Genomic DNA, 27,835 nt, shown 5'->3' with positions numbered 1-27,835 from the left:
AATGTAGAAAATAAAAAAGCCTCTGCATTACTGTGTTACTGATTTTCATTTAGCCTTCAGGGTTCCATAGTATATCTTTCTTTCCCTTTTTTTCTTATATAATAATTGAAATTATAAAGCTATTTTTCCAGTATTGATTCCTTGGCTCTTCCCAACTCTGCTTAGAAGTATAAAGGACTGGTGCTTATCATAGAACGCCAAATTTATTTTTTCTTCAAAAAGAAGTAGATATAGCAATTACTGTAGAGAAGAGGATCGCTTTTTGCTCCTTTTGGTAGCAAGATGATGAGAGCTATCGGGGAGTGCAATAGGTTGGAGATAACCGTCTATGACTAACATGACTCTCATTTACAGTAGTTTGGAAGTGATTTGGGGATAAGTAGCAAGCAGTCAGGTGTGCTCAGTGGCGTCTGGCAAAAGCTTATTACTTTAAATATATATATATGTAATAATGTAATATTATATATTAAATATAAATATATATATACATACATATATATGTATATATATAGTTTCCCTTGTGAGCTATCATACAGCTTAACATAAATCAGAATCCTCCCAAGTAATAAAATGTTATTAAGATTTGCCTATTGATATGGGAGTTGAAAAAGTCTTTAAATTCATAGTCCCTTTTTTTTCTCTCTGTATGTTTATATTCATTTAAAATTAATTTGATCTAAGAGCTATAGGACACTCCTTGAGGTAATTAGAGACTGGGGCTGTTGCCAGCCCCTGAATAAAGTATATACGGTTTGGTACTGAGATGAGTTGGAAGTGAGTAGACGCGTTACAGGGTGTTCTGTCACTTGTTACCTTGGTTGATTTTAGGGCTTTTCTGTCAGAATAATGGAAAATAGCAATGAGTACTTTGCATCTTGTCATAAAACTTGAAGGGATCAGTAGTGGGAGTTGAGGTCAGAGATGTAATGGTAGTTGGGGAGATGGTAGGGCAGATTATATAAGGGCTCATAGATCACTGTGGAATTTTAGATTTTACCTTGAGTGACATGGAAGATGAATTAATCTGCTCAGGCTGCCATAAGATACCACAGACTGGGTGCCTTCAACATCAAGTTTATTTTCTGACAGTTGTGGAGGCTTGGAGTTCCAGGTGAAGGTTTGGGAGGGTTGGTTTCTGGGTGAGAGTTGTTTTCCTGGTTTGCAGATGGCTGCCTTCTTGCCGTGTTCTCTGATGGTATATAATGAATTCTCTGGTGTCTCTTCTTATTTGCATACTAATTCTGTCACACAGGAGCCTTACCTGTGTTCTCATTTTAAAGGCCTTATCTCCAAACACAGTCATCACATGGTGGGCGTGGGGTTTCAACATAGTGGGGCTTGAAGGGACACAGACTTTCAATCCATAACAGGATTTTGAGCAGGGTAAGGACGACTAGAGTTGGGGTAGAGGCAGGGCGGAGTGGCAAGGGTGGAAGTGGGAGAGTAATTAGAGGAGTATGGTGGTAATTAAATAAGAGATCATATGGCTTACACCAACATGGTGGCAGTGAAAGTGACAGTACTGATTAGACTCTGGGTGTACTGTGAAAGTAGAGCCAACTGATCTTATTGGATTGAAAATGGATGTGAAAGAAAGAGAAGAGTTCAGTGTGACATCAGGGTTGGTGTTTGGCCTGTGTAATTTGAGGTTGTCATGAGGTGAGAATGATGGGAGAAGGGTTCAGAAAAAATAGTTTTATGACAGGTGTGTGGTAATGGATTTTGAAAGTTTAGGTTTGAATATATTAAGTTTGTTGAATAGGTAATTGGATCTGAGTTTGGAGTTTAAGAGTGAAATCTGAGCCAGGGATAAGTATCTGAGAGTCATTATCTTATGGGTGATACTCAAAGCCAGGGAATGGAATAATATTACCAAAGAAGTGAGTATAGATCAAGAGTAGAGGACCAAGGACTAAGTGGGAAGAGGTCTGGGCAAAAAAGGACTAGCAAAAAAGAGTGAGAACACCCTTCCAGTGGGGCAGGATGAAAGGGTCAGGAGAGGGAGTGATGAACTGTGACAAATGCTGCTGAAAGTCAAGAGAGGACTGAGAATTAACCAGAGCATTTTTCAGTGTGGAAGTAATCTGTGGTCTTGATGGACAGTTTCAGTGGGGTAGCCACGCCCAATTGGAGTGGGTTTAAGAGACGTGGAGTGAGGAATTGGAGACAAAGTGTAATAATTATTTTGAGGCATTTTCCTGCAAAGAAGAGCAGGAAAATGGGGAGATTGCTGGCAGGGGAAAAGGGATTAAGAGTAACATGGGAGAAATAACTGAACATGATGAGACTGGTTCAACGTGGTGAGGAAATTAACACTACCTCAGAGAGAGGGTTGAATTGCTAAACTCAAGTTATCCTTGAGGTGCAGAGTAGAGATGGATCTAGTGTACAAGTGTAGGGCATGGCTTTTAGATTATAGCCATATTAGAGTTTTGAAAAATAGAATGAAATATTACTTAAAATAGTTTTAAAATTATAAAAGTAATACCTGTATGATAAATATTGAAATTATAAAAAAGAATGCCAAAATTCCTACTCCCTTGAGGTAGATGTTTTTAGTAATATTTTTGAGAATCTTTGTAGAAGAAAGCATATAAAAATGTGTGAATAATTCTTTTTTACCCAAGTGAAAATTCTGTATCTTACTTTCTTGACAGTTTATATTGGGACCTTTTCTCATTAACACATACAGCATTTTTAAAATTGCTGTATTTTCATTGTATGGTTGTACCTTCATCCAGTTGTGTATTAATAGTCAGTGTGTGGTCCTCTTTTTTTTAACCACAAATAATGGTGAACTGGATAGCTTGTGTCTTTGTGCGTGTTTGTGTGTGTATGTGTGTGTGTATTTGCACTCTTACATAATTTATTAGCATAACTTTCTAGAAATTAATTGCTGGGTCAAAGAGATTGTATCTTTGCCAGTTTAACAAACTCATCACAATTACATAACCTTTAGGTTCTTTCAGTTTTTACATGCTGTGAATTTGGAAACAATGCATTTAATTTCATGGAAGTAATATTTTTAAAAAATACATTTGTCTTTTTTGTATGTAGTCTCAAAAACATAAATATAAAGTCCTCTTCCGGGAACCGGATACATGGTGGAAGTTCAAACCAAAGGAACTTGCAAGGTAAAATTTAGAGACTGTTTAACATGTTTTTAATTTTATGGCTGTGATAGAAAGTCCATCTAGACTTTTTTCTCCCTATAAATAATGAATGAAACAAAACAGATTAGATTGTGGTTTTGATAACAAATTTTGTATTTCCTGTTGACCTTTTTTCAGTTTATGAAGTTTGTATCTTTTTGTTCCTAAAATTGAATTAATTAACAAATATTCCAGTTGTCTTATATAGTCAGTACTTTATTGCTTAGTAGTAGTAGTATAATGTCAATATCTGCAATTAGATCCTGGGGTTTGGCATACCTGAGCGACGCGGGCTGGGAGGAACAAATCATTGTGCTGCCTAGTGACTTAGAATACTGAACGGAAGCGAGGGAAGCATGGGTGGAAAAGGTAGCACATGTCCAGCTATCCAGTTATTGCACTACCCTCCCGCCTCCTTGCCCTTCTCCCAAAGGTTTTACTTTTTTATTTAATTGTTTGACTTAAATAAAAATGTTACTGAGGACCTGGACACATACTGTTTTTTGCTTTGTGCTCTGTATTCTCTTGGAGAGAACCCTAACTTGATTTTGGTCAGGGTATTTTTTTCTTGGTCATTTTAACTAATATCAGTTCTAACTAAAGGACAACCTAGTTTTAGTATATTCCTAATGTTGTGCAACCATCACCACTATCTAATTAGCACACCTTTCCATCACCTCCAGAGAAACCCCATACCTGCTGTTGGTCACCCCCTGTTCTCCCTTTCCTTTGGCAGCTGCTAATTTGCTTTTCTGTCTATGAAATTGCCTATTCTAGACATTGCATATAAGTGGAATCATACAGTTTGTGGCCTTTTGTGTCTGGCATCTTTCACTTAGCATAATGTTTCAAGGTTCATGTGTATTGTAGCATGTATCAGTACTTCATTCCTTTTTACATGTTTTTGGTACATTACTAGATTTGGTTTTCTAATATTTTGCTTAGGATTTTTGCATCTGTATGAATGAGTAAGGTTGATCAATAATTTTTTTCTTCTTTGCCCTTTCTTGCCTGGCTTTGGTATCATGGTTGATAAAATTAATTGGAAAGTATTTCTTCTTTTTCTCTTTTCTGAGTTTGTCTAATTTTGAATGTTTGATAGAATTTACTTATGAAACTTCTGGACCTGCTGTTTTCTTTGTGAGAAGTTTGTCGGAATTTGTCCATTATACCAAAGTTTCCAAATTTATTAAGATTTTATTAAAACAATTATAATATTCTCCTACCATTTATATCTGTTTCATCCATACTTAAGTTCCTCTTTTTAATCTGGATATGTTTATATGTATCTTCCTTCTTTTTTTCTTGATTATTCTCACCAGATACAAGATTTTTTATTAGCCTTTTCAAGTAAACATCTCTTTGCTTGTTTGATCTTTCTGTTATAAATTTGTTTTATGTTTAGTTCATTTCTGCTTCTCTTTTATTCTACCTTCTTTGCTTTTTAAAAAATCTATTTTGCTTTGTTTTTTATTTTTATAAGGATTCATCTGAAAGTTTAGGTTATTTTCTTAAATGAACATTTGAGGCTATAAATTTCCCTAGGAAATTAGATGCTCCTAGAATTTTAATATGTAATGTTAATATATAATACTTTCTTTTTATCATTTATCCTCTAATTTGCATTATGATTAACTTCACTTCTTAACCCTTGGGTTATTTAAAATTATGTTTTTAAGTTTGTGAACAGATAGTTTTTATATTTCTTTTTTGAGAAATCCATTTTCAACTTAGTTGTAGTGGGTAAGATTGTGCCATTTGTGTGATACTAATTCCCTGATATTTTAAATGATGCGTTTTATGGCCCACTTCATTGTCTTTTTTTTTTTTTTTTAAGATTTTATTTATTTATTTGACATGGAGAGAGAGAGATCACAAGTAGGCAGAGAGGCAGGCAGAGAGAGAGGGGGAAGCAGACTCCCTGCTGAGCAGAGAGCCTGATGTGGAGCTCAATCCCAGGACCCTGAGATCATGACCTGAGCCAAAGGCAGAGGCTTAACCCACTGAGCCACCCAGGTGCCCCTCATTGTCTGTTTTTTTATTAATGTTTCATGTTTGCTTGATAACAATGTATACTGATTATAGTATGTTATATTATTAAATCAGTTCTGTTGCTCACATCTTCTTTAGCTTTACTTTAAAAAAAATTTTGCTTGATGGATTAATGTATAAGAGAGGAATGAGGAAATTGATGTGAGAGGGATGTGTTGAAATCTCCCTTTATTGTGTGAAGTATGTTCAGATTTCTTCTTGTAAATCTACCTGTTTTCACTTTATGTATTCTGAGGATATTTTTTGATGTGCTTATAAGCTTATAGTTTTTATATCTGTCTGATTGAAGCTTTTATCCTTGTCAAGTGATTTTTTTACCCTTAATATTAATTTTTGTTATGAAGTCTAATTTGTCTAATATTAATAGAACTATACCAGCTTCCTTTTAGGATTTGAGTGTTACTTCAATTTTTCCATACTTTTACTTTTGACTTTTCTGTGTCTTTACATTTAGGTGTATCTCTTATAACTATTATTGGGTTTTAAAAAATCTTCTCTGACCATCTTTGGCTTTTCATTCTTAAGCTTAATTCTTTTATGGTTATTTTGGTTATTCATATAATTAGTCTTGTTTCTTACTATCTCACTCTGTGTACTTTCTCTTTATTTCACCTCTCCTGTGATTGTTTTTCTCCTATCACAGAAAATTATATATTTGATTTTTTTCTCCCTTTTTATCATGCCTTATTTTGGATTTTTTTCACTGAATGCAGATTTTCTTATTTTTTCCTTTTAATTTAGAAATTATATACAGTATTTTTATCCTTTTAGTCGTTACATTAAAACTTAGATCATGCAGCCTTTAAAGTCAAGCCATTTGCTTAGCCTTCCTTCTCACAAATATAAGGACTTTCAAACATTTTAACTCTGATATTTACCTCCCTTCTGACTTAAATACTATGATTGTCCAGAATGTATAGACAGTGTGTGTTTTCACTCATATAGTTATTGGTTTGTGCTTAATTTTTCTTTCGTCATAGATATTTCATCTGGGATTTCCTTCTGTCTGACATTCATCTTTTAGGATTTTCTTTACAGTATAGTTCTGCTTCATGTCAAACTCTTTTTTTTTTTTTAATCTGAAAATTCTTTTATTGCCTTCATTCTTATAAGATACTTTGGGTGTGTATATTCTAGATTGACAGTTTCTGTTACTGAAGATAACATTTCATTCTCTTTTGGCCTCTGTTATTCCAGTTAAGTTAGCTGTGATTCCAATACTTGTTTTCCTTGTAGATAACTCGTTTTTTTTCCTTTAATTTCTGCTTGCTTTTAATATCATCTCCTTATCTTTGGTGAATGACAATTTCAGTACCATGTTTCTAGTGGATTTCTTAATATGTGCCTTGTTTGGGATTTGTTGGGCTTCTGAGATCAGGAGACATCAATGATGTCTTTGTTCAGTTCTGGAAAATCCTCAACCATTTTTCTTTAAATTGCTTCTGTCCCATGTACTCTCTTTCTGGGACTTGGATTGGATGTATACTACCTTTTTATTCTGTCCTCTGTGTCATAACTCTTAACTTCTCTTTCATATTTTCTATCTCTTTGCTTCTCTGTGATCTGAAACCAGACAAGATTGAGGTAGGTAAATATGAAAGCCAGATTTGCCCAGGTGGCAAATACTGATATTAGCTCTGGGATAGACGCTAAGCCTTGGTTCAACCCAAGATAGGAATGTTGCAACTAAGATGTTTTCATTAAGACAGGATCCTTGAGGGACTAAAATATATCATCTGGCCTCCTGGCAGATGCAAATCCAGATATTGCATGAAGGAAAGCACCCCAGTTTAAGGCCTAAGGATTCTCATATATTAGGTTCAACTAAACATGAGTCCATAAAGACACACAAATAAGCTACCATGAGTGAAAGCACAAATATGACAAATTTCATATTTGGTCATCCAGAGACTTGGTATACTAGGAATTTTTTTCTTTGCTTGGACTTAAAATGTATTAAAATATATGTGTGCTTTAATTGACTTGGGATCCAGTTTTATTGTAATAGGAGAGCCCTTTGGACATCTAACCTGCCATAGTGTCATAAGTAGAAGACTGTAGTGGAATTTTTAAAAATTTCCTAGTTAATAATTAGTCTTGACGTGATGGTCATATTGTTATGAAGTGTTTCTTTGCAGAGTTTGAGAATAACTTCTTTTAAAGTTATTAGGATCTGCTGGCTTTTCCCAAATCGATAAATGATGTTTAGAAAAGATTGTATGCAGTGATTTAAAAAATGGTCATTTCAGACATCCTGAATAAGATGAAATTAGAATCTAACAGTATGTATTGTGTCATAATAAACCAGCTTAGATATTTTTACATATTAGAAATAATACTGATTTTCTTGACATTTTATGTTCCAATTTTGAAAAAAACGTAATTACCAATATCCCTTCTACCCTTTTCTCCCCTGGAATTTTTAGGCGTAATATTCATGGTATAAGCAAAGAAAAAATATCAAGAATGTTGGAACATTATCAGCGTTTTGTTTCAGTTCCAATAATCATGAGTTCTTCAGTTCCAGAGAAAATTGAACGTATTGAGTTGTGTGCCTATTCTTGTGAGGACAGAAGTACTAGGTAGGTTAAAGTCCCTCTATACACAAATTCAATTTGAAATATAAAAAGAATAATGTTGGAGCTTGTGAAATCACTGCCAAACAACTTTAAAAATAAAAGTAGACTTTTATTATCCGTAAGGTTTATACAGTCTTACCTGAAGCAAGATGTATATGGTTAGCAAGTTGTGTATGGCCAGCAAGAGAAGTGAAGTTACATATGCAGTGACATGGGAGTTTTTCCATTGTCCTCAGGGTTTTGTGTTTATACTGTGAATACTCCTGCCTTCTTTGAGTAACTTCCCACTATTCCAGTATGTATCTGCTGTTGGCTGTCGTTATTTTGTATATAATTGCATCACTTCTTAATTTCTTTAGGTATTTGTAAAAATACTCTTTCAAGTTAGTATTATAAAAATAAATTATTAGTGGTATACTTTGTCTAAGTAATACAAGTCACAGCCTTTTGAAAGTTTGTAGTCCAGCATAGTACTGATTCTATTAAACATTTAAGGCATATAAACAGTTGAATAGATAGGTGAGTTAAAAAATAACCTTAAATATAGATAGAGCTCTAAATTGCCCACACTTTTTGATAATAAGGAATGGCGAGGCTCTATTAGAAAGGAGTTGGGGAGAGAAAATTCATAAATGTTCTTTTATTGAGGAGTTGTGTTGCAGAGTGGTTTAGGGCATCGGCCTCCTGAACTGTGTTTCCTGGATTTAAATCCCAAGGTTTTATAATCTTTGACAAATTATAGAATCTCTCTATACTTCAGCTCTTCATTTCTAAAATGGCAATAATAACACTTTGCTCAAGCGAATCTCATAAGGATTATGAATACTTTAAGAAGACTTAGAATAGCATCTGGCATATAGAAGACTCAGTGTTAGATGTGATTTCATTTAGGAAGGCTTCATGGGAGAGTTGGGACTTTGAGAGCTCCAGAATAAAGAAAGAGGGGAAGATGAGTTGATATATATATAAGGAAAAAACACTGAAGTTGAAAGTGTAATAATTAGGCAAAAGCGCTCGAAGTCTGAAATTAACATTGAGGATGGTTTTAAAAAAAATTAACAGGTGACATTTCAAATGACGGCTCTCTTCCCTTTCTCTCATTTCTTTTAGTTGTGCAAATTCTGTTGACCTTTGTGCCTTTGTAAATGAAGCTTAAGCATTACCCTCTAGCAAATGACAGGTGTTATAGAGGCAGACTTCTTTTCACATATATTAAGCTAAAATAGTTCTGAAAAAAGCCAGGGAGGTGGTGTCCTCTTCTGGGAACAAATTCAGAATCGTAACTTTAAAATATTTTTATTTATTTATTTGACAGACAGAGATCACAAGTAGGCAGAGAGCCTTGCTGAGCAGAGAGCCCGATAAAGGGCTCGATCCCAGGACCCTGAGATCATGACCCAAGCCAAAGGCAGAGGCTTAATCCACTGAGCTACCCAGGCACCCCTAGAATCATAACTTTAATATTTAATGCATATGAACACCTTAACTGAAAATCTCATGTTTACTATTTAATTCAAAAAAGTTTGAGTGCTTCCTATATGCCAAGTATTGTGTTAGGTATTAGGGTTACAATAAAGGGATGTATTCATAATGTACAGGGAAGGATCAGGATGAGCTTTTATAATTTTAATGTAGTTTATTTATAGAAGTTTTAGAATGAATGTTAAGTGCCTTATTTTTCAGTTGAACGCTTCTTTGATTTAAATCATAATGTTAACGGCAACATTAAGAGACTTCCTTATAATACTTAAAAAAAATCTTGCAGCCAAAAAGACAATGAAGTTATTACCTCTGAAAAAGAAGAAAATGTTTTATCCTCATCTTTGAAGCATCTAGAATTGACTGAAGAGAAGAAGCTTGAAATGACCAAAGAAACTATATTACCCAAGGATGTTACATCTCTTTCTAATGCAGATTTAAACAAAGGAAGAAAAGAAATAAATGCTATGAATCCTAACATTCAGAGTGCTTTCATTCAGGAAGTTTCAGACATGGATTTTTCTGAAAGCAAACAAGCAACAGAAAAAAGTAAAAAAGAAGAACAGGTCGAACTGGTTTCTGAAAAAGAGCGCAGTAAATCAGACGCAGTTGGTGTTGTAGAGAGAGTGTTGTCAAGTATTTGCTATGGTGAAAATAACCAGGAAGACCAAGATCTTTCAAATACTACACCGTTTCATAATGAAAGATCTTCACCTGGTGAAACATTGGAAGAAAGAGCCACAGTAAGGAAAAAAGCCTTCGGAAAACAAAAAAGCAAGTCAACTTTGGAAAAGTTCCCAAGACATGAACTGTCAAGTTTTGTTGGTGACTGGCCAGTTGATAAGACTATTGGTCAGAGGACAAAAAGGAACCGAAAAACTGAAAAAGCTTCCTCTATACAAAGTGACAAAAAATATAATCGCCCTCAGTCACGCAGAGGATTGGAGAGTACCCTATCTGTGACTATGGATCATATCCAGCAACGAGAATTTCCATATGAAAGTACAGAAGATGACAGGAAGTCACAGTATGATGATGCTTCAGAATCTTTCAATAACTGTCAATATGATACATGTAAAAATACTGAAAAACAGTCATTCACCATTGTGGGTGACTGGCCTTCATCTGATTCCTTAGCTCAGAGAGAGCACAGATCAAGAATGCCAAAGGATAGTTTAAAGGAACCCAACCTAGAATTTGGAACTAATGACGGTATGAATGAGACACCCTTCTGCACAGCCCACGAGACCTGTTGTTGGGGCACAAGCCCTGAAGAACTAAAAACCCTGGGCAGTTCCACTCTAGGAAATTCTGAAATGCTGCCCAATGAAATGACCTGTGAGAGTAAGACTTGTCCAAGTAAAAACTGTCACAGACAGCATACACTGTCTCTTACCAATAGTGGGCCAACTATTCCTGGAGTAGTAGGACCACAAACTTTAGCTAAATTTCCAGAAGGAAAACCTAAAAGAGTTCCTGGAGTAGAAGAAGGCATGTGTACCCAGACTGAACCACGGCATTTTGCTCTTTTATGGAAAATAGAAAAGAATAAAATTAGTGTTTCAGATTCTGTCAGAGTGTTAACAGGACGATTAGATGGGTTTAAACCAAAAGCTTTGAATAGCAACACAAAATTAGATGTTCAAGAAACAATTCCATATAGGGTCATGTATGACAAAAGCACGTATGTCGAAGAAAGTGAGCTTACCAGTGCTGATGAATCTGAAAATCTTAACATTCTTTGTAAACTCTTTGGATCCTTTTCATTAGAAGCCCTAAAAGACTTATATGAGAGGTGTAACAAAGATATTATTTGGGCCACAAGCCTTTTGTTGGATTCTGAAACTAAATTATGCGAAGATACTGAATTTGAGAATATCCAAAAATCATACGATGAAGCACAAATAGGGCCATTTTCTCTGGGATTAAATTTGAAGGAAATTATTAGCCAAAGAGGAACTTCAGAAGGTTCTAATTCTTCTGTGCCAGAATTTAGCCATGGCACTGCTGGCAGTAACACTAACGTACAGTCCTCCTGTGATTCAGAAGAGGGAAATTCAGAGCAGGCAGAAATAAGAGCTATCACTACTGAAAAACCTGGATTAATAACAGGTTTATTTCCAAATGCCACTCTAGATGTAAAGAACACTAATGAAGTACTTCCCAGTAGCCAGGCAGAACTTCCAGGTCTATATAACATGAAGCAGTCTTTCCCAGGTACTCCAAAAGCTACTGGTACTCAAGATGTGAGTGAAATGGAGAAGCACCTAGAAGTCACAGAGACTGGAGACAGTATACATTCTTCTTTGAGTTTGTCTGATATTTTAAACTCTGTACCAAGCACTTCAAATCTTGAATTAAATGAAGAAGTTGATTTTACTGACTCTCTTGAAATAAAGAAAAATGAAAACTTTCCAAAGGATTGTGTGAGATTTCCAAACACCGAAGAATTTATGAATGAAGATGAACAGGAAATGGAAAAAATTCTAATGTCTGAGAGTACTTTGTCAGCTGGAGTTAGTGAAGAAGATAAACCTGAGACGTTGAATCCCATGCCAGTGATGCCCAAATCTCTGACCATAGACTGTCTGGAATTGGCACTACCGCCTGAGCTGGCTTTTCAGCTCAATGAGTTATTTGGCCCTGTTGGCATTGATTCAGGTAAAGAAAAAAGTACATTACGTGTATGTGTGTCTTTGTGTGACTAGAATATAGATTCCGGGTTCTGTCTTAATTTTAAAATTGTATGTTAACCAAAATATAAAAGTAAATTTGTGTTGCCTACCTTATTTTTGACACATCTGTTTGTAGAGGATTTTTAAAACATGTAATTTAAAGAAATAGTATTTATATGGAGTTTGTGTTCATCCCATCCATATATTGAAAATTTTCTGTGGTATTTACCTCATATTTATTTGCACAGATGAACCTTTTTGAATCTCTGGTGCTACTCCAGAGATACTTAAGGCAAGATTATTTTCTTAGAACACACTTCTTGAAAAGTCTTGACTAGTGGAAATGAATATATACATTTAAACTAATGGACATGAATAACTTAAATATATGAAGTATTGTGTAATTGCACCTGCCAGGAAGTGTGAAAACAGTAACAAAGTATATAAACAAAAACATTCCAAGAGATTTAGAACTAGAAATATAGGTTAGTAATTAATAATATAAATTGGTTTTAATGATACAAAAGGTGGTTGAGTATGTTTTCTGAAAACGTATGAGTAATGATTATATTTTCTTTTCTTTTTCCCCTCCTCACAAGGGTCTCTAACAGTTGAGGATTGTGTGGTTCATATAGATCTGAATCTGGCTAAAGTGATTCATGAGAAATGGAAAGAATCTGTAATGGTTGGTAGGCTTTTTTTTTTTTTTTTTTATGAAGAGCTCCTTTTGTCTTCACCTTTGCTCTTAATAAAATCTGTTGTAGGAAAAAATTCTATTGAATTTTGTCTTTGAGAGAGAATGAACTTTTTCCAGTAAAGAGATTAGTGATATTTTTTTGTCTTTCCAATATTTTAGATTATTTCCAGACTGGCCACATGTGATTGCTGGCTTTTTTTTTTTTTAAAAAAAAAAGAGAAAAATCATAGTTTTTTGTTCTCTAAAGACTTGCAGTGCTCGTCGATTAAATTTCAAAAACAGTCTAAAGAAAAACAGCCTCAGAGCTCTATAAGTGGAAAAAATATATTGATATGGTCATCTTCATAATCTTGCTTATTTTATTGTTTCACTTGGATTTAGCAAGGATGATTGATAGTTTTACAAGGAAAAGTGATTTCTAGAGAAAAATAATATAATCTTATTTTCTAATGCACCCTCCCTTTGCAAATCGCCCATTCTGCATTTATGTTTAGGAGCGACAAAGACAAGAAGAGGTATCCTGTGGCAAGTTGATGAGAGGTAAAGCACATATTTTTTTTTACTTCTGATGTTCTTGTCATGATATCAAAACTTAGTATATGGTATGAATTTTACCTCATTATTAAATATACTTCCGCAAAATGTTACCCAAGCATTTTGATTTGCAAATAAAAGTTTTTAAAACATTTAACATTTAATATTGACGTAAAATAAAACTAGAAGAACTAAAAAGTGCCTGTGATTAACTTTCATGAGTACAGTGGAACGCCTTAGGTTATGTATCTGCTAGTACATATAGTCAAGGTGTTTCCTGTTTAAGATTTTGCTCTGAATGAAAGAAAACTGTTCTGGTTTGAGAGCGATAAAATATTTGTGTGTCTGATTGAGAGCATCATTCAGCTGTTACTTGGTTACTCAAAATGGGCATTGATGTTAATTTTATTAGAGCACAAAAGTCAGCCTGCTTTTGGAACATCTGCCAAATTGAAATATTTGATTCTAGAAGACTTTTTAGGTAGCATTGTCCTCAGTGATTAGTGCAGGGTGGCAGAGCTGTTAACAGAGACCTCCTGTTGTGCACGTTGCCTTCAGATTCCCCCATGCCACTCCGGGACTCCTGGTTGAAGGTTCTTTGGGTATGATTGCAGCTTCGAGAACTAAAGCTGTTTGAGAGCTAGAGGTACTGAAAGGGTATCAGAGTTATGTGGATGGCAGTATCTCCTGTCTTCACTCTCTGGGAAAGCACCGGAGTGTATCACAATGTGCTGATACCCCCTAGAGATGCTGAGATAGTATACACTTAAAGCTTGTTCCTGTGAACTTAGAATGTTCAGTTTCTTCCTTATGTTGAATATCATTTGTTCAGTATGTGTTGTGTGCCTCTAACGGGTTTATGGGTTTGCCAAAATATTGGTCCTTTCAGTGTTTGGAGTGGCTGAGCAGAGCTGTGCAGAGCTGCTCCGGCTGGTGGCTTCCGCCTGGCCACAGCTGCCTTTGTTCACCAGCGTGTGTGCATTGGTTTTCTGTGCTTGTGTGGTGTAGAAAGGAGTGGGACCATTGCGTTGATTTACAGTGATACCCAGATCCTTGCTCATTTGAAATATTCCTACATTTACACATATTTCTTGCTTGTAATTATATGAAGATACATTTTGAAGCCTCAGAGTTATATTTATAAGCTAGAAATAAAAAAAAAAAAATCATGTTTCTTTGGTTTTTCCGAGGTAGTTGTAACAGAATGAGTAGTGCATTGTGTGTTTATTGTTGAGGTTCTGATTCTATTTATACTGCTTTTGTAGATCCTTCTCTGGTTGGGCATATTGGTCTTGATAATCCTGAACAAAAATCGTCTCAGAGAACGGGCAAAAAATTACTGAAGACGTTAGCAGCACCTGAAATGCTACCCCTATTGGATCATTGGAACACTCAGACTAAAAAAGTATCACTCAGAGAAATAATGTCAGAAGAGATTGCCTTACAGGAAAAACATGATTTGGTATGAGTTAGTACAATATTAAGCTTTTGTCTCGACTCTAGGTTGATGATACGTTTACTTTGTGATTTTCATTCGATTCTGTATTTCCTAGTCTGGAATCTGTATTTAACCTGATTGAAGTTAATGTTAAAATTGAAACTGTTTTGAATTTGAAGCTGAAATTTTTTGCTTCCGGGAGACTAGTTGATATTCTATAACAATAAGCCAGTCTCTGTTAAACCATTTTTTTAGATTTAATTTTGCAGGTGATTGAACTGCAGATATATTTTTTGACTTTTAGCATTTATTTCTATAATTTTTTAATTTTTTAAAATAATTTTTTAATTCTTGAAAAACATGAAAGAAATCTTTCATTTAAAGATAATTTTATTCATAAAATAGTAAAAAGAAATGTCTTCTATCTTGCTATTAATGACGTTTCCAACCTCAAAACAATTTTTTTTTTTAAGGTAGGTTCCATGCACAGTGTGGAACCTGGGGGGTGGGACGGGGGCTTGAACTCATGGCCCTGAGATCAAGACCTGAGCTGAGATCAGGAGTCGGATGCTTAATCAACTGAGCCATGTAGGCACCCTAAAACAAAGTTTTTTAGAGAAAAATCTAGAAACTTAAAAAAAAAATTAAGTACTCTTCTTTTTCTAACTTTTTAATCAAACAAGTTCAAATAGAAACTTTATTTTGAACTTTATTTTTGTTTCTTATTCACCATATCAAGTTTTATGAAGCCATAAGTGAATTTGGTTTCTTTTCTATTTCTTCTTAGCCTTTTTTTAAATTCTGAAAATTAGTATTAGAGAATTTCAGAAATCAAAAAGGGAAAGACCTTAGAAGTTATTTAGTCCAGTTCTCAAAGAAAAGAAGTAATTTTTAGATGGTGATCTTAAAACATTTTACTTTCCTACTCATTTGACTGCTCAAAGGAGCATCTTTACATTTGGCTGAAATACATAGAATTGGGACATTGGAAGAATGATGGGATTCCTCCACCTTCGTATTTATTTTCCCCAGTTATCTTGTTAATCATTTGGAAATATGCTGCCATTTTTGCACGTTTACATAACCTAAGGAACAATCTCTTTGATAGGGTCTTTGATAGGGTCTTTTACATGTTTACATAACCGAAGGAATAATCTCTTTGATAATGTGGTGGTGTTTCACATATCATCTTCATTTATATGTGTAATAAATTGGAGAAATTGGAGAAATGCATTTACTTAAAGAAATAAGGAAATTTTAGAACTTAGGCCCAAATTGTGTGACACCTTTTTTTTTTTTTTTAATTTATTTATTTGACAGACAGAGATCACAAGTAGGCAGAGAGGCAGGCAGAGAGAGAGAGGAAGGGAAGCAGGCTCTCTGCTGAGCAGAGAGCCCGATGCGGGGCTCGATCCCAGGACCCTGGGATCATGACCTGAGCCAAAGGCAGAGGCTTTAACCCACTGAGCCACCCAGGCGCCCCTGTGTGACACCTTTTGTTGAAATGCCAGTTTTTACTACTGAAACTTATCTTTGTGGTTCTAATCTTCCCTTTAATCTCTCAGTATAATAGTGAACAGATGAGTATCTTTGACTTCCCATAATACATTTTTTTTTTCCATCAGTGATTTTTGCTTATCTTTCTATGGGTTGGGTGATAGAAGCTGTACTTATTTTGTCCCAAGGACCTCTCTATAGGTAGAACCTCAGTAAAAGAATTTCTTGGTGCTTTCTTTTCACTCTTTGTCTCCAAAGGAGAAATACACTTTGTATTTTTTTAAGCAAAGAATATAAAATAAAACATTAGGCATGATATATGAATAGAATAATTATAAGATGATGAAGGTCATGAGTTTTCAGACCTTAGAATTTGTAGTTTAGAAACTCTGTGACCTGGTAGAGTGCTAGTAAATCTGATCACTGAATTTTTTATTAGGTTCAGATTATAATGTATATCTTAAATAAAAGGAGATATTTTAAATTCTTGAGGTGGCTTGTTTCCATTACTCTTGTGATGTGTGATGTGTTCAACTCTACTAGTCTCTTCCTGGTCAGATTGTCACCTATTGTGGATCCTCTTTTATTGTTGTTTGGTGTTATAAATGACCTAAATACGTTAGGCTTTAAAAGCAATAACTGTTGTAGAGTTATCCTAGATTATTGTAATTTTCATATTTTTGAGTCACCTTTGAAATTTTATAAGAAGTTATTTTTCAAACATTAGCAGCTTCTTAACAAACAAATATATTATGTACTTATATCACAGTGTCAACAAATTGTTTTAGATTTAGAAATCAACTTTAAGAATGTTTACCATAATCCTAGATTAGAATTTAAAAAGCACATTTTAGGTAAGTTCTTTAGGTAAGTTGGCAATTTAAACAGATCCAATTTACGACTTGTGAAAAAAATAACAATCAGTGACAGTTCTCATACAGTTATTTTGGAGTAAATATGTTTGTGAAAATTTTTTAAATTGTGAATTTTAAGATTTTTCTATCAACCTGAATTTGCAACTTATTTGTACGTTGTAGTTTCTGCCCATTGAGGAGAATATGTTTTTGAGGACGTTGTTCACAGCATCTCACAGTGTCCCTTTTATGAGGACCCATGGGAGAAATTTCTCTCAGGTCTCAGTACCAGAAAAAGCTGTACTTCTCCTGAGCAACTGGTTTGTTTTTATTTTATGGACACTGAGAATCTTTGTTTCCCCCTTTGCTTTGGCCACTGAGAAGCTCAGAACTGAATTTGTGGCCCACCTTCAGCAATGTACAAGATTTTATGGCATGCATTTATATACTAATTTTACTTGCTAGCTTTATCCTATATTCTTACTTTTATTTCCTCTACTCTGACTTCTTCATTTATTTATATCCTGTTTATATATGTGTGTGTGTATGTATATGAATATATATCTTCATCTTTTTTTAATATGACTGTGCTGAGTGTGTATATGTCAGAGTATGTATATATTTATATACACTTGCACACATATATGTATATGTGTGATTGTGTATGTATATAAATTGAACAGCTTCAAATACTTTGCAAAAAATGGGATATAAATAAATAATGCAAGAATACTTACATTACTAATTTCAGTCTTTAATCAGTGAAGAAAGTCTGTGATTGCTTTTAAATGACTAATCTTTTTGCAACAAAATAACCATGCTTTTGGATCAGCATGATTAGTTTTATAAATTCCCTCTGAAGGATGACTTTTGTCTCTCTTGTTTGTTTGTTTTAGAAAAGGGAGGCACTTCTGTTTGAAAAAGATTGTGCCACTAAACTAAAGGAGAAGCAGCTCTTTAAGATCTTTCCAGCAATTAACCAAAATTTTCTGGTGGACATTTTCAAGGACCACAAGTGAGTGATAGGATTATCTGTAGGTTCTATTATGATGTCATTGAAAGCATATCATTTTAATTTTTCTGGTAACAAATCATAATAGGCATATTATAAACCACTTAAGTGCAATGTACATAATATAGAAAGTGAGCAGGTTTTGACAAGTGTTTCATTGTCCACTGATGTGTATGTGCTTACATGTGTATCTGTTTGCTTTTTTGTCTATGTAAAAATATTTATTTCACCAAAAATAGGTTGCTTTATATACTGTTTTGTAGTTTTGTTGGTATTTATTTTTCTAGTCCATACTTAGTAATTTGCTTTAAGTCCATAGAATATTCCATAGTAATCTTAAAAGTGTTTTTTTTAAAGATTTATGTATTTATTTTTCATTCCAATGGCCATCTTTATAAAAATCCAGATATAAAATGTATTCTTTCAGTCTTTCCAACTTTTCTTTTTTATAAAGACAAAAAAGACATGTAAAAACATTCCCAGTTGTCATTCATAGGTGGATGTTTTCCCCCCAGAAGTACTATAATTTGAACATGCTCCTCTTTATGGCCTTTTTGACTGCAAGAAAAATTGGAAACCAGTTCAAGGAAGCCTCCTTGAGCATATGTTTTTGCACACATGGATGGAAGCTATTGTATGCTAGTTTCTAAAGTGAAATTGCCGGTTTAGAGTGTATGTATTGAAAATTTTTACAGCTTTTTTTTTTTTTTTTTTTTTTTTTTTATAGAGGCTTTCTGTACTGATAGTGTAACCCATCCTGGATATTAAGAGTCTTTAAATTTTTGCCATTCCAGTGGATAAAATAGTTCATTGTTGTTTAAATTTAAATTTTCTTTTAAAAAAATTAATTAGTTTTTGAGAGAGAGAGAGAGAGAGAGAGCGAGCACAAGCAGGGAGAAGGGCAGAGGGGGAAGCAACTCCCTGCTGAGCAGGGAGCCCAGTGCAGGACTTGATCCGAGGACCCTGGCATTGTGACCTGAGCTGAAGGCAGATGCTTAACCCACTGAGCCACCCAGGTGCCCTAAATTTTAATTTTCTTGATTACTAGGAAGGTTGAGCCTTTTTCATTAATTTATTTTTCTAGTCATTACTTTTGGCCTGTTTTTGTTTGGTTCTTTGTATTTCTTTTGACGTTCGTGAGAACTCACTATATGTTATCTGTAGTTATCTTTGTTTCTATAGATTATAATTATTTTTCCTACCCTGATACTTATCATTTAACCTAGGATAGTCTCTTTGAGTCTAAACATATTTTAATTCATATGTTTTATCAGAAAATCATTTCCTTTTTGGTTTCATGTCATTTTAGGACGTCTGTCCTACCGCAGTATTATAAAAATATTTCTTAAGTGTTTTTATTTTTTTATTTTATTTTTTGATTATTTATTTTTTTGATACAGAGAGAGAGGGGGAGAGAGCACCAGTGAGGGTGGGCAGAGGGAGAGGGAGAAGCAGACTCGCTGATGAGGAGGGAGCCCAATTTGGGACTTGATCTCAGGACCCTGGGATCATGACCTGAGTTGGAGGCAGATGCTTAACCAATTAGCCACCCAGGCACCCCTCTTCAGTATTTTTAATAGCTAAAAAGTTTTTTTTTTTTTAAAGATTTTATTTATTTATTTGACAGACAGATCACAAGTAGGCAGAGGCAGACAGAGAGAGAGGGAGAAGCAGGCTCCCTGCTGAGCAGAGAGCCCCATGCGGGGCTTGATCCCAGGACCCTGAGATCATGACCTGAGCTGAAGGCAGAGGCTTTAACCCACTGAGCCACCCAGGCGCCCCCTCCACTATATTGTTTTAATTATCATAGTATTACAGTGTGTTTGATGTTTGGCATGTTAGGGATACTTCTGGTTTGAATATGTATTTCAATCTTAGTATTTCTTAAATTTGTATTTTAGCAAGAGGTGTGTTTTTTGTTTTTGTTTTTTTTAAAGATTTTATTTATTTGTTAGAAAGTGAGAAAGAGCATGAGCAGCGGAAGGAGGCAGTGGAGAGAGGGAGGCAGACTTTCTCACTGAGCAGGGAGCCTGATGTGGGGCTTAATCCTAGGACAATGGTATTGTGACCTGAACTGAAGGCAGACGGTTAATCTACTGAGCCACCCATAGGCCCCAAGAAGTTTTTTAAATACATGCCTTTTTATAATCTAGTGTATTTCAGTCATAATAGTGAATTTCTAGAATAAAACCCACTTTACCTTCAGATTTTTGTTTTTTATTTATTTTTTCTTTTTTTCTAAGTTTATTTATTTAAGTAATCTTTGTACTCAGTGTGGACCTCAAACTCACAACCCCAAGATCAAGAGTCATGTGTGCTTGCTGCACCTGGGTGGCTCAGTAGGTCAAGTGTCTGCGTTCGGCTCAGGTCATGATCCTAGGCCCTGCATCAGGTTCCCTGCTCAGCAGGGACCCTGCTTCTCCCTCTCCCTCTGCCTGCTGCTCTGCTTGCTTGGGTTCTCTATCTCTCTGTCAAATAAATAGATAAAATCGTAAAAAAAAAAAGAAAGAAAAAGAGTCACATGCTCTACCCACTGTGCCAGCCAGGCACCCCTGATTTTTTTTTCTCTAAATGCAGTGTAGGAATTGATTTCAAGATTTCACAACAGTAATTAAATGAGATTGGTCTGTAATTTTCTGTTCTTGTTTCGTCTTTGTCAGATTTTGGTTTCAGGGTTTTATTTGGCTTTAGGCTTAATAAAATAATCTGGAAAGACTGCCATTTTTCTCTATGCTCTAGAAAATTTAAGTAAATTAGTACCTCGAAAGTTCTGGAGTTGAGCATTTTCAGAGAGAAGGTCTTTAGAATCTTTACTGTCTTTTTAAGGTTATTGCTTTATCCAGATTGCTTTTTTCATGACTCTTTTCTGGTAGTTTTACCTTAATTTTTGAGTTTATTATTGTTAAGTTATATATGATATTCTTTGATAATTAAAAACATTTTGTATTTGGTTGTATCCCTTTTTCCTTTCCTGTTTTTTTTTTTCCTCTGTGCTGTTTTTGCTCTTTATCAGATTGGCCCTTTTAAAGAACAAGCTCTTGGTTTATTGATATGTGTTTTCACATCATTTATTTTTGTTTTTAATTTTGGTGATTCTGTTTTTGATAGTTCCTTTTTCTTAAAATTTGTTGATATATTTTCAACTCTGGTTAGTTTGTTTCCTTTCAGTCTTTAATAAAAAATACATTTAAGGATATGACTTTTTCTTCATATAGTGTTTTTGATATATATATATAATATTTTGATTTTGATATATAGTATTTTCATTTTCCTTATTTTTTTGTTGATATATTTTGTTGATATATTTTCAACTCTGGTTAGTTTGTTTCCTTTCAGTCTTTAATAAAAAATACATTTAAGGATATGACTTTTTCTTCATATAGTGTTTTTGATATATATATATATAATATTTTGATTTTGATATATAGTATTTTCATTTTCCTTATTTTTTCCATTAAGAAATATTTATTTATTTGTCTGAGAGAGAGAGAGCACAGGCAGGGGGAGCAGCAGGCAGAGGGAGAAGCAGACTCTCTGCTGAGCTAGGAGCCTGGTGAGGGACTTGATCCCAGGACCCTGGGATCATGACCCGAGGTGAACGCAGACATTTAACCGACTGAGCCATCCAGGCATCCCTCATTTTCATTATTTTTAAAATAATCTCTAACTCAGATTGATTTTCTCATTTCCCCAAAAGCTTTTAATTTTTTTTTAAAGAGTGTTGAATTTTCTAAATGGTTTGATGTCTTTGGTGGTAGGTAGAGTGAGGATTATTATTTATTTTGTTTTGTTGTATTGAGGTACCAGAATGTGGCCCGAAGAGTTCTTTTTAGAATTTAAGATTTTCTTTGTGGTTTAAGCTTGATCAGTTTTCACAGGTATTAAATGAAAGGGGCTTTTGAAAAAGAATATTCTCTTTTAAGTATGTAGAGTTCTAAACATGTCACTTAAATCAGGTTTTTAATGGTATTATTCCAATAAACAACTTTCCTATTTATTTTTGCTCCCTAACTGGCTGTTTTCTTAGAGTTATATGTTAAAATCTCCCAAGGGGATGGGGGATTAGGAGAGTGTGCACTTACATATGGCAACTCTCTTTTGTGGGGACCTGGCACAAGATGGCCTGATATGAAACAACCCAGAGTTTTTGTTCCCTGGGCAAGGTAAGGGGGACTGAGTGAGTCCTTTTTGGGGATGCCCAGAGTGATGGGGGTCAGTCAGGCCCTTCAGGGTAGGTGGTCAGTTGCTTCCATTTGTTTGTCGGCAGCTGGATAATTTTTTCAGTTAGCAGTAGCTTCCCATTTACCCTTCAGAAGGGTAGGTGGGTTCAGTTACTGATTACAGACATGCCTGTGCTGTAATCTTCCAGGGCCATCCTACTCTACCACCACCACTGGTGGATATTGCCTTCTGGCTCCATGAGTAAGCAAGCATGTGATTTTAAGGGCCATTTAGGATGGTAATTGCTGGTAGCTTCCAGCCCCTAGGAACCTCTCCTTGGGGAGCATTTCTGAGGCCGCAATATCAGAGGGCTAAACCGGTGTCCAAAATGGTTCTCCATCAAGGGTTGTTTCTACTAAATAGAAGAATAGCAAAATATCACAGTACTTTGAATCACTGTTTAGCACATTTCACAAATACTCCTTTGTGGTCAGCTCTTCAATATGTAGTCACTGGAAGCGATCAGAAGCATAAATAGCCTGAAATAATAGCAGTATAAAATCATTTGCTTTGGAGTGAGTTTCTTTAGGAATTGGAACATGAGTATTTCAAGTCTATGTCAATTTGTAAAATTTGATATTACATAAAATATAGAATCACCAATGGAAATATGCCTAAATAATTAGGGGTGAGAGGTAAGACAGTGTTTTATTTTCCTTTCTGTGTCCCTACTTAGAATTTGTTTGATTAGAACCTTATGGTTTAAGTAAAAAGTGAAATTTCACACAATAAAAATGTCAGTTTGAAGATATATTGTCTGTGTTTGATGTTTGGAGGAAACTGAAACCATGTGTGAACCCAACAAGGGACCTGAGAAGGTGGTAAGATGAAAGTAAGATTTGTTGTGCATGATCTACCTGGAAAAAAAAAAAATCAGAAAATGAATTAATTATCAGTATGTTACCTTTTGGTCTTCATTTACAAAAATTAGTTTTTGAGAGCTTATTATTTAATAGTTTCCTTCTGGTTGCTCTTGAGTCTCTGAGATATGTAATGAGCATATTGTGTCAATGTTTAAAATTCAGAAGTAAACCAATTTTTCGTATTCTTCTAAAATGTTTGAAGGTTTGCTTGTGTTACTGTTTTCATATAACTTTTGCTTTTTAAAGTAACATTATGTTTGTAACTCTCTACAGTTATTCATTAGAACACACAGTTCAGTTTCTAAACTGTGTCCTTGAAGGAGACCCTGTGAAAACAGTTGTAGCACAAGAGTTTGTTCACCAAAATGAGAATGTCCCTTCTCATACTACACAGAAGTCTAAGGAGAAAAAGGTATGGAGTTATTTATTTTACTATAATGGTAAATGATTGTATATGGAAATGTAATTGTTTGTTGATATAATTTAGTGATTATTTCTCAAACAGTTTACCTACGTTAGAAATTTAACCACCAGCAGTATATTTGATTTAGGATATCTGTTTGCTCAAAATAATGAATTTATAGCTGATTGTTTTTTTTCTTCAATGTCATTATGTATGGCAAGCACTTGAATGTCTAACTTTTTCTTTATAGATACTTTATCTGTATATAGTAGAGTATGAGGCGTAATTGAATAGCAGGGGGGTGATGATATGGTGGGTTTTAGGTGTAAGTATGTTGAATACGTGGGCAGAAATTTTTAACCATTTGAGAAACTGCCGAACTTTTTTTCCCAAGTGGCTGTACCATTTTATGTTCCCACCAGTAATGTATCAGGATTATAATTTATCCACATTGTCTCTGACACTTGTTAGTATCTGTCATTTTGATTATAGCCATCCTGGTGCGTGTAAAGTTGTCTTAAGGGTACCTGGGATTTGTTTTAATCAGGTATGATAAGATACCCAGTCATGGCATGTTGTGAAGGAAGAAGTTTATTATACTCACAGATCTCTAGAAACAGGAGATATGGCTTGCCACCCAGGGCCACATGGAGACACACCAGAGTTAGGAGACTGAGCAGAGGGGAAACATGAGCAAGAGCCTTTTCTGTGGTTTCTGTGGAGAGGAGTGGGTGAGGCAGGGCCAACACGTTTAGGACAGGCCAGTTTGAACAGTTGCGGCAGGCTCTGGAGCGTAGGAACTGTCCCTGGTTTTGTCTTCTCTGGTGTATGTGATTAGGCAACGTGGATGATGGCCCTGAGGGTGAGAACCCCATGAAGGAAATGTTTGGGAATATGGGCTTGAGATTGGTTTATTTCTGCAAGGTATGCTAGCAAATGAGTTGTTTGCTATCTCTAGGAATTAGCCAGCCCCAGGGCTGGGGATACTTTATCTCCAGGGGTTAGCAAGGGACCCAGATGTCAAAGCATCAGGAAACAGGAAATAAACGGTTAATGAAGAAGTGGTTATCTCACTGTCATTTTGATTTGCACTTCCCTGATGACTGTTGATGGTGAGCACTTTTTCATGTGCTTATTGGTCATTTGTGTATCTTCTTTGAAGAAATGTCTATTTGTATTCTTTGCCCATTAAGAAATTTTTTTTATTCTTGTTTTTTTTTTTTTTAAGATTTATTTATTTGAAAGAGAGTGTGTATGTATGTGAACAGGAAAAAGGGGAGGGGCAGAGGGAAAGAATCTCAAGCAGATTCCCCACTGAGTGTGGAACCTTACATGAATGGGGTCTATCTCATGACCCTGAGATCATGACCTGAGCCTAAACCGAGAGTTTGATGCTCAGCTGACTGAGCCACCCAGGTGCCCCTTAAAATGTTTATTCTTGAGTCATAGGATTTCTTTTTATATTCTAGTTACAAGTCCCTTATCAGACATGTGAGTCGCAAAATTTTCTCCCATTCTGAGGGTTGTCTTGTTACTCTTTTGATGTTGTCTTTCATTTGAAGTACAAAGTTTTAATTTTAATGATGTACAATTTATCTTTTTTGCTGCTTGTACTTTTGGTGTCCTAGTTAAGAAACCATTACCTAATCCAGGTCATGAGGTTATTTTTTTGTTTTTTATGTTGTATATTTAGTTATTTTTTGGGTTTTGTTTTTATGTTTTCTTCTAAAATTTTATAATTTTAGTACTTACATTGTACTTACATTTCTTTGTAAGTTCCATCTTTGATCCATTTTGAGTTAATTCGTCCATAGGGTGTGAGATAAGGGTCCAAGTTCATTTTTTTTGCATGTGGATATCCAGCTGTCACAGAACTACTTAATTGCAAAGACGGTTCTTGCCCCACTGAATTTTCTTAGCACCTTTGTCGAAAATGAATTGACTGTATATTGCTAGACTGTCAGTTCTGTTCCATTGATCTGTATGTTTGTCATCATCCCAGTACCACATTGCCTTGATTATTGTAGCTTTGTAGTAAGTTTTGGAATTGGGAAGTATGAGCTTCCAACTATGTTCTTTTTTTTTCAAGATTGTTTTCCTTCTTTGCAGTTCCATGTGAATTTAGGATCAGCTTGCCAATTTCTGTAGAGAAGCCAGCTGGGATTTTTTTTTTCAAGTTTATTTATTTATTTTAATAATCTCTACACGTAACATGGGACTCGAGCTCCGAACCACAACCCCAGGATCAAGAGTTGCATGCTCTTCTGACTGAGCTAGCCAGATGCTTCAGAGCCAGCTGGAATTTTTTTTTTTTTTAAAGATTTTATTTCTTTATTTGACAGAGGGAGAGATCACAAGTAGGCAGAGAGGCAGGCAGAGAGAGAGGAGGAAGCAGGCTCACTCTTGAGCAGAGAGCCCTATGCGGGGCTCGATCCCAGGACCCTGGGATCATGACCTGAGCCAAAGGCAGAGGCTTTAACCCACTGAGCCACCCAGCTGGAATTTTTATGTGGTGTGTGTTGAGTCTGTAGATCAACTTGAGATGTATTGCCATCTTAACATTATTGCCTTCCAGTTCATGAATTTCAGTTTAGTTAGGTCTTAATTTCTTCAAGAGTTATGTTGTAGTTTTGAATGTAAGTTTTGCATGTCTTTTGTTAAATTTATTCCTGAGTTACTTTATTCTTTTTGATGCTTTCGTAAATGAAATTGTTTTATTTTTGGATTGAAATTGCAAATGCATAGAAATATAATTGATTTTATGTATCAATTTTGTATTACCTTTAGGCTTTTTTTTTTCCCCACAGACCTTCATTATCCTGCTCTTCTTACTTATTAATTGAGACCACCAGGAATAACTTGTGTACTCCCTTTTTTCTTTGAATATTTCACCATTTTGTTTACATATAGGACTCAGTTCATTTTTGTATTTATGTGATCTGTTAGTGCTGTCCATGCCTCTGTTCATCATGGATAGATCAGTGTATTGTAATATTTCATAAGATGCAGAGAGGATACAAGATGATGATGAGACCATCAAGACCAACTTAGGAATGAAGGTTATTTCTTCTCTATTCTGATAATAGAGCGAAGCACTGTGGGTCATTATGGTGGTAGAGAAGGTAATGGGAGATGATTGGAAGATGTTTGAATAAGAAAAGGGGATTTTATGAGTTATGTAAACATTGGCCAAAATGTAGACCTTTTAAGTTATTCTGGACATTATTCTTAGCTTTTTGAACAAAATATAGGCAGGTATCATAACACTGATAAAAAATATTTTCAGATTTTTGAGCAGAATACTCTGTCTTTGATATCCTAGGACCCTAAAGGACCACAGATATTAAACAGGGGTATCATGGAACCAGTAATATGTTGATTTGTCTCTTTTCAAGAAACTAGCATTTAAAACTGTTGTTTTGTTAATACTACTATTTTCCCCTTTAGCCTTTAATGAATTTTACAAGCTTGTTACCATGGGAAATGGTTTTGGTATTATAGGACATTATACTTTCAAGAGAGTAAGTGGGTGGCATTAATGAGGAGAATTCTTAGCAAGCATGCTTCGCTTGGCCCTTGTTAATGGGGTTATAGTAATAAACCACATCCCTTTGAAATGGTTATAAAAATAAATCTTGGTTTTATTTTGAAAGAGAATAGCTATTTGGGAAAGCATTTCTCATTGCATACTGTTTTTTTTCTTTTTTAAGAATAAGAAATGAAGGGTCTTTTCCCAGAGAACCAAATATGATTTGCATTTTTTAAGTATGAACACCAACAGAGACTCTGATGCTATGAAATTATTTATGTTCATACTGTTAAGCACCGTGGCTTTTCAAAAGTCATAGAAAGCATTTTTATTATTCTCTCCTTCCAAATCTTCGATTTTTATCAGATGCAAACCATATACTCATAGAATATTTAAACATTAATATGAAGCAAGCTTGTGATTAAGTACTGGTGAGAGTGACAGAGGGTCTATGAATATTCTTAGGTGAGAGAGAGCTTTGTATTCTTTCATTAAATAGGTTGGCTATTTGTTGCGAAAGTAAATCAACTGTACAGACAATTTTTTTAAAAAGATTTATTTATTTATTTATTAAAAATTTTTAAAAAACATCTTATTTATTTATTTATTTATTTCACACAGAGAGAGAGAGAGGTCACAAGTACACAGGCAGAGAGAGGGGGAGGGAAGCAGGCTCCCTGCTGAGCAGAGAGCCCGATGCGGGGTTTGATCCCAGGACCCCGAGATTATGACCTGAGCTGAAGGCAGAAGCTTAACCCACTGAGCCACCCAGGCGCCCCTTAAGATTTATTTATTTGAGAGAGAAAGAGAGAGAGAGCATGAGCGGGTGAGGGTCAGAGGGAGAGAGTAA

At 35.0% G+C, this 27,835-nt stretch overlaps 1 protein-coding gene across 9 annotated transcripts in view; it reads left to right on the top strand.

Annotated features, from left to right (window-relative positions):
• Positions 1-27,835, top strand: part of N4BP2 (NEDD4 binding protein 2) — an 89,223-nt gene that overhangs the window by 47,877 nt on the left and 13,511 nt on the right. For 7 of the 9 annotated variants that reach the window (XM_045997220.1, XM_045997218.1, XM_045997222.1 and 4 more), the window contains 8 exons: positions 3,058-3,134; positions 7,631-7,786; positions 9,549-11,923; positions 12,537-12,622; positions 13,129-13,174; positions 14,434-14,630; positions 17,854-17,972; positions 23,327-23,465. In XM_045997220.1, the coding sequence (XP_045853176.1) occupies positions 3,058-3,134; positions 7,631-7,786; positions 9,549-11,923; positions 12,537-12,622; positions 13,129-13,174; positions 14,434-14,630; positions 17,854-17,972; positions 23,327-23,465 (3,195 nt within the window). Of the gene's footprint in view, positions 1-3,057; positions 3,135-7,630; positions 7,787-9,548; positions 11,924-12,536; positions 12,623-13,128; positions 13,175-14,433; positions 14,631-17,140; positions 17,278-17,853; positions 17,973-23,326; positions 23,466-27,835 lie in introns of those variants that run through there. The other 2 variants (XM_045997221.1, XR_006817378.1) reach the window with 2 other exon arrangements.

The sequence above is a fragment of the Meles meles genome, chromosome 2, assembly GCF_922984935.1.
Source record: "Meles meles chromosome 2, mMelMel3.1 paternal haplotype, whole genome shotgun sequence".
Lineage (NCBI taxonomy): Eukaryota > Metazoa > Chordata > Mammalia > Carnivora > Mustelidae > Meles > Meles meles.
The sequence above is the reverse complement of the archived record's forward strand: the minus strand, read 5'-3'. Positions and strand labels throughout refer to the sequence as shown.